Raw genomic sequence first — 13,812 nt, 5'->3', positions numbered from 1 at the left:
TTGGAACTTGCTAAAATTTCTACCCTCATTCAACTTCTTATCCACACCAAACTTATCATCATAATAAATACCGGCAATATATTTCACCCTTTCAAGAGGAGTCAATAAGAAAGGGTGGTTCTTCAATTTCTCAACATATTTTTCATAGCTGAAAAGACAAAAAAACACTCGTAAACACACAAATACCAACATATATTTCACCAAAAAATAAAGTTGAAAAGAACTCACCTGTCAAATTTTTCGTCAAAACATTTAAAAAATCCATCACGCTCAGGCCATGTAATTTTAGTTCGCATCAATATCTTCAGAGTGTCCCTGAACTCTTGGAAATCTTGGATTTTCATTGCATGTTGATCTTGTACTCTAAGGCTCTCCAAACGACCACCTACGTTAAATAGTTTCAGTTGGTCCCCAACAACAACATAATTATCATATACGTTCAACGAACCATGGAAGAGCCCACAACCATGGATGTGAACAATTGCCTCTATTAATTCCCTGTCAAAACATGAATGAAATACATTAGTTAACTAAACCATAAGATAATATAGCGCACTCGAACAAAAATACTATAACGTACGCTCACCGTATTGTACTCTGCCAGAAATCAGATAGGCAATTATTTGCAGCTTTGAGGTTGAACTTTTCACCGTCACGATTTTGGTTCTTGTGTAATTTAATCAGCCATTCAGCAAGTGTGTTATCAAACTTGTCATAACACAAGCTCCACCATCCCTTCACCATATTCTTTTCAGCCTCACTGGCACCCAATGATTTCTTCTGTTTGCAAAACGTATACATCCATGGGCGGAGAATCCTTTTATTACATACTCTAATGTTCAACCTAAAAATTTTTGGGACACTCAATTTAGTTCTAGCAGCATCCATATTCATAAATGTCACAGGTATTCCACCTTGTTTATTTTCCTCCAAGAACAGCTGACCATCATAATGTCGTTTCCCGCTAGCATAATCAACATCAAAATTGTAAAAGCTAATACAAGAACCCATTACAATGTATTTTAAATTATTGTCGCTCCATTGTTTTTTAATGTAATCAATGTAATTGTAGTCAATTAAATCACGATCAACCTCCATTTCCTGAAAATTTGAGATTCAAAATTATTTGATTATTTGATTTCAGTGCTCACAAAAATAAAAATATTGCCAAGACCCTTAATAATGATAATTGAAACAAAATCCTTTCAAAGATACAGCATCCTTAGAAAACACTAGAGCAGTAATACACAACTAGAACCAAAAAAAAAAAAAAAAAAAAAAAAAAAAAAAAACAAGACAATGTTCGAAATAAAATAAAACAAAAGCTCGTTTATAAATAAGAAAACAACCATGCACCAACCACGGAATTAATGAGCAACAAATTTACCAACCTATAACAACAGGTCAAAAAAGAGCAGTATCCTAAGAAAACTGAGAAGAAGAAGAAGTGCCGCGGGCCTCGGTACCGTCAACCGTTCCAATTAGACGCAAGTCTGGCTTCCTGGTTTCCTGATTTAAACTCAAAACTGGGGTTCTTTTGGCAAACCCGCGAACTGCAGCAAGAGCGTTCATGTCAGGCAAATAAATATAAGTATATAATATATTTACATTGAGGTACAGAGACGTCTCCAATTAAGAGGAAAAGAAAGGCCAAGTCTCACCACCTTGATTGCCAAAAGAATTCGAATGTTGCAACAAGTAACTCAAAATCGTGGGACCTTCCCGCTGTATCAGTTTCGTTAATCTCAATATCCATGGGTGCAGCGCAATTTAAAGAAATCAAAGGCCGTCAAGGCTCTAGTGGCGCTAGGAAATTTCAGTTCAGGAAAGATTAATAACTTACTCAAAGTTACACTTTCTTGTCTCTTCTGGAGAATTCTTAGTAGGTTTAAGATTAGTTTCCTGTTTCAGGGCAAGATTAATTAGGTGATTATATAAATACATACTTTGCATTCGGCATCCCCAAAACCCCTTCTGCCGCGGCATTCCCAAATCCTAAATTCCCTTTTGCCTCAATTTAAGCATTCCAATAGCAAAGCACATATCATGGGGGATGTAGCTCAATTTTCCGTGGCCGCCGTTGATGAGCATACCTCGGGTCAAATGGCTTGTTCATGCCAAGATGAGCTGCGGCGCAAGATATCGCAGATCGAGAAAACTATGGGCCAACTGTTGGATTGGTCGAAATCAATAACGCAGGAGTTTGGCTTACCATGCCCCGGTCCAGCCATAACTACGACCACGCCGCTTCCACCTTCCGCGGTGTTTGAGGACTGCAATTCTGACCATGAGGCTGATGATTTTTACCGAAGGTCAGTTCTGAATTCTCATCGTTGTTTTTCTTTTCTTTTTTGTTTAGTTTCTCTCCCTGCCACGCATTTTGAATAATTTCCTTGAAATATATAATAACCAGTTTCTACTAGATTTTTTGACCCGAGAAAAAAATTCTACTAGATATATTCTCTCTAGGCAGGGTAGATCTTTGAAAATTTATTAACTTGACTTGTTCTATACATCTATTTTCTCTCAGCTTGCCCGAGGATTGGGAGCAAACATCAATGACGGTAAATCAAGAGGAAGCTAAGCAAATACCAATGACAGTAAATCAAGAGGAAGCTAAGCAAACATCAATGACGGTAAATCAAGAGGAAGCTAAATCTGTATGTCTATTTGTGTCTTCTTGTGAGAACAAAGAATACACTAATACAGTTTATGAAGTGAAATTCAAACACAAAAGAGAAGCCACTCATGAACCCCCAGTAGTTAGACAAGTTGCCAAGTTCTGCGAGGGTTCTTGCCTTCACGCTGTACGGATTTTCAAACACTCAGAATTATACTGCATTGGACAAGATGGTGGATTTATTGTTGACACGAGGAGTTGGTCAAAATGTTCATCTATTCCTTCTATCCCATCCTCTAACTCACTGGAAACTATTGTGTGCGCATATCGTAAGGTTTATTATCTTGCATGTCCGTCAACATTCTCACCAGTTACGGGGCACTCCTTCGGGAGATATAATCCTGATCATAAAGTTTGGGAACAAATGACTTCTTTTCCATTTTATAATGATTATGACCACACTATGCAAATGACTGGTTATGCTGTTTGTTATGGAGTTATTTTGTTTTCATTGTCTGGAGCAAAGGACGGGAGTTTTGGTGTCGTTGCTTTTCATGTGGGTAGAAAGGACTGGAATCGAGTGAAAATTGACACTTATGCTCATTGTGCTCCTCCTTTCGAAGGGAGAGCTGTGGTTGTAAACGGGACTCTCTATGCCTTATATGGGGATGCAGGGATTAAAGCATTCTCCTTTATGGGGGAACAATGTGATGTTAATGGTATTTCATATTCCCTAAGGCAACTATTTATAGTGCAAGGCCTTGATATCGCGCGTCCGCTGCTGCCATGTCTCAATGATAGCACACAATATTTAGTTCATTTGGAAAACCATGACTTTTTCTATGTCCAGACTGGCAGGTGCGATTCACATGCTGAGATTCAATATCTTAGTATCACCATGTTTGAAATTGTTCTTGAAGAAGGAGGAAAACATATGATCAAGACCATAGATTCAATTGTTCATTCCATGGATATCAAAGACTTTGAACGGTTCAATATTGTTTTTTGTTTCACACCGTAAGTTTCCTTTACGTTTCTTATATTTTTATCAACAACATTTAATTTGTACATAGGAATTCTGGTGCATTTTGTATATAACAAGGTTTCTCATTCTTATGACTCAGTGAGTGCAAGGATTATGAACCCATTGGAGTATGAATCAACCAAAACAAGAAGAAATAAATGCCATGAAGCTTGAAGTAGAAGCCATGCATGCAGCTTGAAGAAGCCAATGATCTGCGAATCAGGATTTGTGAAATATGAAAAATCAAAAGCTTTGGATAACCACCACCTAGAATAAAAAATTTCCTATTTCCTATAACTTAGTTTGAGACATTTGAATTTGTCTTTGTTGTCTTTGGCTTAATTCTTCCGAAAGTGAGATGGAAACTATGGTGCTGTGCTAATCTTTTATGGATTATTTTTGCTAAAGCTGTGACCTGGTTCTATTTTAGCTTCTCGCTGTATCAGTTTCGTTAATCTCAATATCCATGGGTGCAGCGCAATTTAAAGAAATCAAAGACCGTCAAGGCTCCAGTGGCGCTAGGAAATTTCAGTTCAGGAAAGATTAATTAGGTGATTAATTAGGAAATTTCAGTTCAGGAAAGATTAATAACTTACTCAAAGTTACACTTTCTTGTCTCTTCTGGAGAATTCTTAGTAGGTTTAGGATTAGTTTCCTGTTTCAGGGCAAGATTAATTAGGTGATTATATAAATACATACTTTGCATTCGGCATCCCCAAAACCCCTTCTGCCGCGGCATTCCCAAACCCTAAATTCCCTTTTGCCTCAATTTAAGCATTCCAATAGCAAAGCACATATCATGGGGGATGTATCTCAATTGTCCGTGGCCGCCGTTGATGAGCATACGTCGGGTCAAATGGCTTGTTCATGCCAAGATGAGCTACGGCGCAAGATATTGCAGATCGAGAAAACTATGGGCCAACTGTTGGATTGGTCGAAATCAATAACGCAGAAGTTTGGCTTACCATGCCCCGCCATAACTACGACCACGCCGCTTCCACCTTCCGCGGTGTTTGAGGACTGCAATTCTGACCATGAGGCTGATGATTTTTACCCAAGGTCAGTTCCGAATTCTCATTGTTGTTTTTCTTTTCTTTTTTGTTTAGTTTCTCTCCCTGCATGCATTTTGAATAATTTCCTTGAAATATATAATAACCAGTTTCTATTCTACTAGATATATTCTCTCTAGGCAGGGTTGATCTTTGAAACATGATTAACTTGCTTGACTTGTTCTATACATCTATTTTCTCTCAGCTTGCCCGAGGATTGGGAGCAAACATCAATAACGGTAAATCAAGAGGAAGCTAGATCTGTATGTTTATTCGTGTCTTCTTATGAGGACAGAGAATGCACTAATACAGTCTACGAAGTGAAATTCACACACAGAGGAGAAGTCACTCATGAACCCCCAGTAGTTAAACAAGTTGCCAAGTTCCACGAGGGTTTTTGCCTTAACGCTGCACGGATTTTCAACCATTCCAAATTATACTGCATTGGACAAGATGGTGGATTTATTGTTGACACGAGGAGTTGGTCAAAATGTTCATCTCTTCCTCCTATCCCATCCCCTAACTTACTAGAAAATATTGTGTGTGCATATGGCAAGGTTTATTATTTTGCATGTTCGTCACCCTTCTCACCAGTTACGGGACACTCCTTTGGGAGATATAATTTTGATCATAAGGTTTGGGAACAAATGACTTCTTTTCCATTTTATGATGATTATGACCTCACTATGCTAATGACTGGTTATGCTGTTTGTTATGGAGTTATTTTGTTTTCATTGTCTGGCTTGAAGGACGAGAGTTTTAGTATCGTTGCTTTTCACATAGGTAGAAGGGATTGGAATCGAGTGAAAATTGACACTTCTGCTCATTGTGCTCCTCTTTTCGAAGGGAGGGCCATGGTTGTAAATGAGACTATATATGCCTTATATGGGGATGCAAAGATTAAAGCATTCTCCTTTATAGGGGAACAATGTGATGTTAATGGTATTTCATATTCCCTAAGGCAACTATTTGTAGTGCAAGGCCTTGATATCGCGCGTCCGCTGCTGCCATGGTTTAACGAAATGACACACTATTTGGTTCATTTGGGAAACCATGACTTTTTCTATGTCCAGACTGGCTGGTGCGATTCAGATCCCAAGGTTCAATATCTTAGTATCACCACGTTTGAAATTGTTCTTGGAAAAGGAGGAAAACATATGATCAAGATCATAGATTCATTTGTTCATTCTGTGGATATCAAGGGCTCTGAATGGTTCAATCTTGTTTTTTGCTTCACACCGTAAGTTTCCTTCATGTTTCTTGTGTTTTTATCAATAACATTTAATTTGCACCTAGTGCATTTTGTATATAACAATGTTTCTCATTCTTATGACTCAGTGAGTGCGAGGATTATGAACCCATTGAACTATTATGAATCAACCAAAACAAGAAGAAATAAATGTCATGAAGCTCGAAATAGAAGCCATGCATGCAGTTTGAAGAAGCCAATGATCTGCGAATCGGATATCAGAAATTGTGAAATATGAAAATTTAAAAGCCTTGGATAGCCACCACCTAGAATAAAAAATTTCCTATTTCCTATAACTTAGTTTGAGACATTTGAATTTGTCTTTGTTGACTTCCGCTTACTATAATTTTATCTTAATTCTTCCGAAAGTGAGATGGAAAGTATGGTACTGTGCTATTCTTTTATGGATTATTTTTGCTAAAGCTGCGACCTGGTTCTATTTTTGCTTCTCCTCTGCTCACTCCTATGGACCAATACTGGATCCTCTATATGTTATCTGATGTTTGGATTATTCAGTTTCTTACAAAACCTGCTGGTCATTTTGATTGAACTGGTTTGTTTGCTGGACACTTCAATGGTTTTGGGAATCTGTTTGGGACTAAGATGGGAACTGATATAGAAGCCATCACGTTTCAAATTGCTGCACTGCATAAATTATTAGCTTGCTCTGACAACGGCACAAATAAAATACAAGTATAATAGCACAATCTCGTCTCTATCCTATTCAAATATGACACGATTATAGTGTGGCTTTCTTGAAAACAGTACAAATATGACTTGTTTGTGCTTAATGATGAACAATAGGCCATAAAAATTTATTTGTGCTATTTTGCTTTATGGTCAATTTTGTAGAAGTGGTTGTGTTCGCATATGACAGATTGTATTTTCTTGATGCTGCAACAGTCTTCGCACCAGTGAAGGAGAAATTAGTGGGAGAATTGAAGGAGCTACTTCAAGGTCAATTTTAGAGTTGCCTCTAGTTACTTGGTCTAATATGATATAAACAAGAGTCTCCTCAAATTTTCAAGTAAGGAAGTACTTCCTAGTTGGGAAATTATAATCTTTAGTGCTGATTGAATAACTCTTTAGTCTTTTTCTAAGCCGTATCCAATATCCCATTGGTAGATTGTTGAAGACATTGCGCTGCAGGACGTGGTGCCAAATGACATTCAAGTTTTCTGACCCAAAACAAAAACAAACAAAAAACAAAACAAAAACCATTCAAGTTTGATGTCACTTCTTTTTTAAAATTTCTCGATTTTCATATGTATGAAGATTTCTCAACAATTGTTCAATGTATGGAATTCACTTCATTCTCATAAAGAATATTTGTTTCGAGTCGTAGAAAAGAACAATGACTTGCTTTCGAAACCCCATAGCACGAGTGTGTATGTGTAAGAAAAACTTCCTCTCTTTCTAACTTTGACAACAACAAAAAAATCAAGAATATTTATTTATTTTCTAATAAACTATAATGTTACATTGATTACCAAACCGAACCTTGCTCATCCCCAATACTGTATGAGGAAAAGCGCACAATCATAATCAAAATCTTTCATGTCGTAATTTCCAAATCCTAAACCTTATTTTGAGAGTGCTACAATAAACCTCAAGGATGTTCTTGTAAATTATCTTCAAATCCCCTCGACTAATAATCAAAATTACAAAACTACCATACAACAAGAAGCCAAATACAAATCTTATCCTCACAGCCTAAGAAGCAGCAGCAAAGCAAGAAGCCCAAATAACCCCTCGCGCATGTTAGCACCGCTTCTCATTCCTCCATTCCCCGGCGTCTGATCTCCGGCGACGGTCACAGGCGGTGACTGAGTCGAAGCACTCGGAGGCTCACTGTACGGCGGAGGCGGAGGTTGGTTGAGGATCGGCGGCAACCCGAGCCCCTTGTTGACTTGGATCGCGAAGGCCATGCCCTGCTGGCACTGCTCGCCGTCGCCGGCTCCGGAGAAGTAGTAGGCGGGACCCTCGAGGGTCAACGGTACCGCGATGGTCTGCGCCTCCCCGAACGCATTGCTGCCGCCGCCGTACTCGAACGCGTCGTCGTCCGGTGTGCAGCCACGGTATGTCGTTTCGTTGTAGGTTTCAATCACCGTCTGGTTTGTGCTTGTGTTGAAGACTACAATAAAAAATTAAAATTAATTAAATTTAAAATGTGATGATATTACATTGAGGTTTGAGATTGTTAATTAGCTCACTGAGGTAATCGCCAAGATTGAAGGTCTGGGAGGCGGCCCAAGAGGAGTAATTGGCGAAGGAAGAGTTGGTGGTGGCGTTGAAGAACCAGCCGGTGGGCCCACCGACGGTGTGGTTTGTGTATTGAGTAGCCGGAGGCGCAGCTGCTGCGGCAGCTGTGGCGGTGATGGCGATGAGAATAACAGTGACCGTCGGATTCGCCATGGCTGATCTGATGGCTCTGGTCTGGCCTCTCCGATCTGCTTTTGAAGGCTTTTAAGCAGCTGGGCTAGCTGATGAGGTGGCTGTTTGTAATTTGCTGTGATTTTGTTGGCGTTTTTTAAAATTGAAAGGGTTTTGAAAATTGAAGTGTTTAGAGAGTGGACTCGATTTTATTATTATTAAAAAGAATTCGGTGGTGTACTTGTTGTTTGGGTTCACATGCAGCGGTGGGAGTGTGGAAAGAGAGTCGAGTCTTCCCGGTTGTGGGCCATGTGAAGTGTGGGGTCCACAGGTGCCGACTCCTTTTTCTTCTATTGATTTTGCAGTGAGAATACGACGTCGTTTTAGCAATTTTGTGTTTTTGTTTTAGTAGTGTTAATTGTTGTAGGATTATATGTTGTGTTATGCAATATAAGTATGTGTTGATGCATTTTACATGTAATAAATTATGATTTCTCATCATTTTATTGAGGAAAAAGTATTAAATACCCGGTATATCTGATGGGTTACACACGCCCGATCCGGCTCATTGTCATCCCCATTTGAACCTTCTTAGGATGCAATGATAATTTCCACAGAGGTGCATGACATTGTGAACTCTGCTTAACATCATTGATTTTTCACATGAGGTGCTCAGTTTGGTTTTTTATGAGTGTTAATAGGCCACACAACAATCATGAATGCTGCTAGTTTTTTCAGTATTATAATTTTGATTATCCTGATAATCTAGATGCATACAAGACAAGAATTATTTAAGTCACAAATCTTGTCTCATGATTGGCTGAATTTTAACAATATTGTATTCTTTGCATACCTCATGTTTGCCACCAGAACCCAGGAGCCAAGTCTGAAGTTCAAAATATTCTCTTGCAGCATCAAGCATCTCTGCTGTTTGTATTACAGGTGTGATCTTAGAATTAACTATTCTTATCGTTGAAATTGCAATTTTAGTATAGAATAATACTCCTTAACAGGACGGGATGGATATATATAAATACTGATAAAGTAATGATTTCCAATTAGGATGCTCTCTAGCTGTTGTCGGAAAGTTTATTTGAACAAAATGGATTTCTGGGGCCGAACCTTTGATTGGGTTCCCGATTTCCTGGGACGGCTTGTGATTAGTCCAAGATTGAGCATCTGAATTCAGCAAGCTAAAATGACAAAAGAAATGGTTCTCATAATGATTTTTGCAAGCATGTGTTGAAGTATGGGTTCGGTTGGGATTGATTCTGGATAGGCCAAAAAACATTTCTATGGAGAATCACTTCTCCAAATAATTACTTCAAGTGGTTTTAAGTGATTTTATGGAGAAGCACATAAGAGGTGTTTATGCTCAGAATCACTTAAAATCACTTAAAGTGATTATATGGAGAAGCACATGGGAGCTGATTCTCCCCAGAAGTGATTCTGGCCTATCAAGAATCACTCCCAAATGAGCCCTAAATCAGCATGAGTTTGTATTTTACAGTTAGAGAAACATGTAATGTTGTAGCCAAAATTGATAAACATGATGACAAAGAACCTCCCAACTGTATATTCTCATGTTCTCACCACAACGGTATGACCAAAGCACTATTAACCTATCTATATGTTTATACACATATCTGTTTATGCCAAGCATGCAAGCCAGCCCTATAGAAGTGATTTCTACCTTCAAAGGGATGGACAAGATCATATCAGCTTAAAACATGGCACGAGCCATCGATCTTCTTGCGATTGCGCTTATCGTTTTTCCTAGCATGGTTTTGGCAACAGAGTATGTTGTTGGAGATGATGAAGGCTGGAATTCTGGAGTCGATTACTATGCTTGGCTTGATGGCAAAACCTTCTATGTGGGAGATGTGTTAGGTAATTAACTGATTATTAGCGTGCAGATGCAACAAATTGCTGCCTTCTCCTTGCGGCATTCAACTAGAAAAATAATCATCATAAAATTCCTTGGTTGCTGTACGAACTTCTTTGCTGCATTGATTGATCATCGTTTTTCTTTTCTTGAAACTTAAATTTTTTCCTTGGTTTGGTTCTGTTCTTACTAAGTAAGCATTTTGCTCCTCTTTGTTTGTGATAGTATAACTATAATAATTGACATCTTGGTTTTTGGTTTCCCAGTTTTCAATTACAATGCAGGTGACCACAATGTGATTGTAGTTGATGCTGACGGGTATGATAAATGCAGTGCATCTCCAAACTGGGGTTCTTATGACAGCGGCAACGACGTGATAACGTTGAGCTCTCCCAGGGACAACTATTACATATGTCAATGGCACTGTGATTACACTGACCAGAAGCTTAAGGTCAGTGTCTTACAAAACTAGATGTCCCTCATCCTCATGTATGCCTGCCTGTGTCTTCACCCAAATTAGCACCACCCTGAGAAAAGCTTGGTTGAGAATCTTGAGATTTCAGGTGATTTGGAAAGTCCAAATGGAAGGCAGAGGTTTAGATTTGGCTGCTATATGAGTGTTGTGTGATTATATAAGTTCTATGTTGGACCGACCACCTTATTGGCTGAGGTCACTTATATATATATATATATATATATATATTTTGGGTTGCTCTTTTCTTGTCAATGAAGTAAAGATAGCATGATTCTCTTCTCTCTTTACTCATGTCGCATGTTTTTTCTTTTAATCCAAAGTGATATTACCAAAGGGGAATCAGACACGCTTTAATCCAAAGTGATATGACCGAAGGAGAATCGGACACGCGATCTCGAAAATGATAAATGCATCTTAATCACTTGAGCAACAAGTGATTTATCATGTTGCATATAGTGCTTTATAGTCTAGAATGTGGCTTGACAACTCACATTCTGTTCCACATCGCACCCATAAATTGGTAAAGTTATAACAAGATTTTCAAGTAGGATGCTTTTAACGGTTGTAATTTGCATCTGACTAAAATGGCTCTCTTGGGCCAAACGAAGTTTTAATCAGGTTCCAAATTAAATTCCTTTGAGTTTTTTATTTATTTTTATAATTACATATATAGCATTATTTAACATGACAAGAACCTCCAACTGTATATTTTCATCACAACGGTGTGACCAAAGCACCATTTAACCTATATGTATATGATTGTTGTGCTAAGCACTCTTAGCATCCTATTATAGTTAGGATTATGAGGCCGACAATGCATAATACAAGTGATCAATTCAAATGGAAAATCCAGAATTAATTTGCTTAACATGGCACGAACTATCGCTCTTCTTCTGATTGCGTTCACCATTTTCTAGATCACCGCGTTGGCAAAAGAATACATTGTTAGAGATGCAGATGGCTGGAATCAAGGACGGATCTACACTTAGGCTGGAGTGGGCTCCAGCCCAGTCCTGATTTAGTAAATAAGCTTAAAAGTGCAGGCTAACTTAGGAATTTTAGAAACTAGCCTACCCTTCTACACATAAGTTTGCCTATCACTCTATATAAAAAGAAGGCTACCCACTTAGCCATCTTTAACCCCACACACAAAGAGTGGATAAGGAATCCACTAATGGTGTGTTTACTAATCAGAAATTGGAATTCTCATCAGGAATTGAATTCCACCTATGGAAAATTCCTGCGTTAACTTCACATCAAGGAATTAAAAAGTAAGTGGGGCCCACACAAAATGAGGAATTGAATTCTTGATTTTGGAGAAATTCAATTCTTGGGTAGGAGGTGGTATTCTAATTCCTGGAGAACTAACTCAATAGAAATTCATCTTTTTTACCAATTATATCCTCACACAATTTTAAAATTTTAAAATTTGTCATCTACTTTAGCCTAACAACAAAGACATTTTAGTAATTAGAACCATTCCTACCCCAATTCCACATGATTTAGTAAACAATTTCAATAGAAATCCGGAATCTAACTCCCCTCAATCCATATGGTTTAATAAACAACTTCAATAAGAATCCGGAATCTAATTCTCCTCAATCCAATTCCTCCTCAATTCAATTCCTCCTAAACTAATTATGGATAGTAAACATACCAAACAAACCAATGAAAATAATAGAACAAAAACCTCCAAATCTGACCCAAAAAAAAAAAAAACAAGCCTCCAACTAGGAAGCAAGCCAAGCCAAACAAAAAAAAATGCATAAAAGCCTAAAAGCACGAGAGAACCAAAGATGAAGTGACTCTCTTCCTCTCCAAATTGTATCAACATATCTTTAGTGGGTTCTTCAATCTTAGTAAGTTTCTCTCTTTATTTTTATCTAATTTTCAATTTTAATTGTTATTGTTAAGTTTTTATGATTTATAGTTTGTTTGTTAAATTTTGAGTTGCGCTACGGGCATGATAGGAAATTATTTTTGAAAAATTTTAAGTCGCACCATGCGTGATGGGAAAAAAGTCTCCTGCACTTGTGGCATGGATGCCGGTTGCTTTAAGAAAAAAATAAAAAATTAGTCCACCCCAGTAAAATTCCAAGATCTGTCCTTGGCTGGAATTCTGAAGTTGATTACTATGCTTGGCTTGATGGCAAGACTTTCTACGTTGGAGATGTATTAGGTGATTATTACTACTTAGCAGACAACTGCCTTTTCTTTGCTACATTCATCATGTTGCTCTTCAAATTCTCATAGATTTGGTCATTTGTAATTTATTTTGATCAAATTTATTCAACATACAACTAAACACACATTATCTTCTTGCATTTTTTTTTGACCCAACAACCAAACATCCCATTTAAATATATAAAACAATAACACGTGTAAGAATATCATTGGTTGTAAGGCATTAATTCATTAATTTGCCTTTTTTATTGATGTTTGTTTGTGGGATTAACAACATAATTCACTTCTTGGTTTTATTATGTTTCCCATAGTTTTTTTTTTTTTTTGTGAAGAAACGGGGCTAATGTCCAACAAAGAAATTAAGCAATGGCTCAAGGCCTATAGATTCTAAGTAAATCTTCACCAAGAAATGACCTAATACTGTCAGGAGGGTCTTGAAAAGTTGACAGACCCAACTCAAGACATGAACCAAATTCAGCTAGTTTATTCGCTACCATGTTGCACTCACGATATACATGATGAATACCCAATTTTTGTTTATATAATCCTGGCATCCCCGCAACATAGAAGCAAGAGGATGAAAGTCTTCCACATTTTTGTTAAGCAGGTGTACCGCAGTTGTTGAGTCAAACTCAAGCACAACTGCACTGCACCACAGAGATGACCACAATGTTATAGAAGTAAATTCCACTGGGTATGATCAATGTGTTGCATCTCCAAACAAGGGTGCCCACGACTAGGGGTGGGCATCAATCCGGCCGATCCGGTCAATCCGGCCGAACCGATTATATTGGATTGGTTTGGTTTGGTTTTGACCAAAGAAAAAGTCAACATTTTGAAAAACCAAACCGAACCGGTTTGGTTTAGTTCAGCTGTGGTTTGAGAGTTTTAAAAACTGTCCTAAACCGAACCGGACCGATTATAAATCAATTTATTATTTATTTAATTTAGTT

General features: G+C 37.9%; 2 protein-coding genes across 4 annotated transcripts; one reads left to right on the top strand and one right to left on the bottom strand.

Moving 5' to 3' along the window:
- On the bottom strand, positions 7,364-9,160 carry LOC18787660 (cucumber peeling cupredoxin). Its single transcript, XM_007220890.2, has 2 exons — positions 8,156-9,160; positions 7,364-8,076 (listed from the first exon to the last, which is right to left on the bottom strand). Exons 1-2 carry the CDS (start codon positions 8,355-8,357, stop codon positions 7,649-7,651), a joined length of 630 nt encoding a protein of 209 aa, XP_007220952.1. The 5' UTR covers positions 8,358-9,160; the 3' UTR covers positions 7,364-7,648.
- On the top strand, positions 7,932-10,919 carry LOC18786536 (basic blue protein). Of its 3 annotated transcripts, XM_020557871.1 has the most exons (4): positions 7,932-8,020; positions 9,186-9,257; positions 9,976-10,205; positions 10,467-10,919. In XM_020557871.1, the coding sequence occupies exons 3-4, from the start codon at positions 10,046-10,048 to the stop codon at positions 10,670-10,672; spliced, it is 366 nt and encodes a 121-aa protein (XP_020413460.1). In that variant the 5' UTR covers positions 7,932-8,020; positions 9,186-9,257; positions 9,976-10,045; the 3' UTR covers positions 10,673-10,919. The 3 variants fall into 3 exon arrangements, with proteins under 3 accessions (XP_020413460.1, XP_007221125.2, XP_020413459.1); XM_007221063.2 differs by having other exon boundaries at positions 9,186-10,205; XM_020557870.1 differs by lacking the exon at positions 7,932-8,020 and adding an exon at positions 8,567-8,646 and having other exon boundaries at positions 9,186-10,205.

Source organism: Prunus persica, chromosome G2 (assembly GCF_000346465.2).
Source record: "Prunus persica cultivar Lovell chromosome G2, Prunus_persica_NCBIv2, whole genome shotgun sequence".
Taxonomy (NCBI): Eukaryota; Viridiplantae; Streptophyta; class Magnoliopsida; order Rosales; family Rosaceae; genus Prunus; species Prunus persica.
Note: the sequence above shows the minus strand (reverse complement) of the source record. Positions and strands in the feature narration are given on the sequence as shown.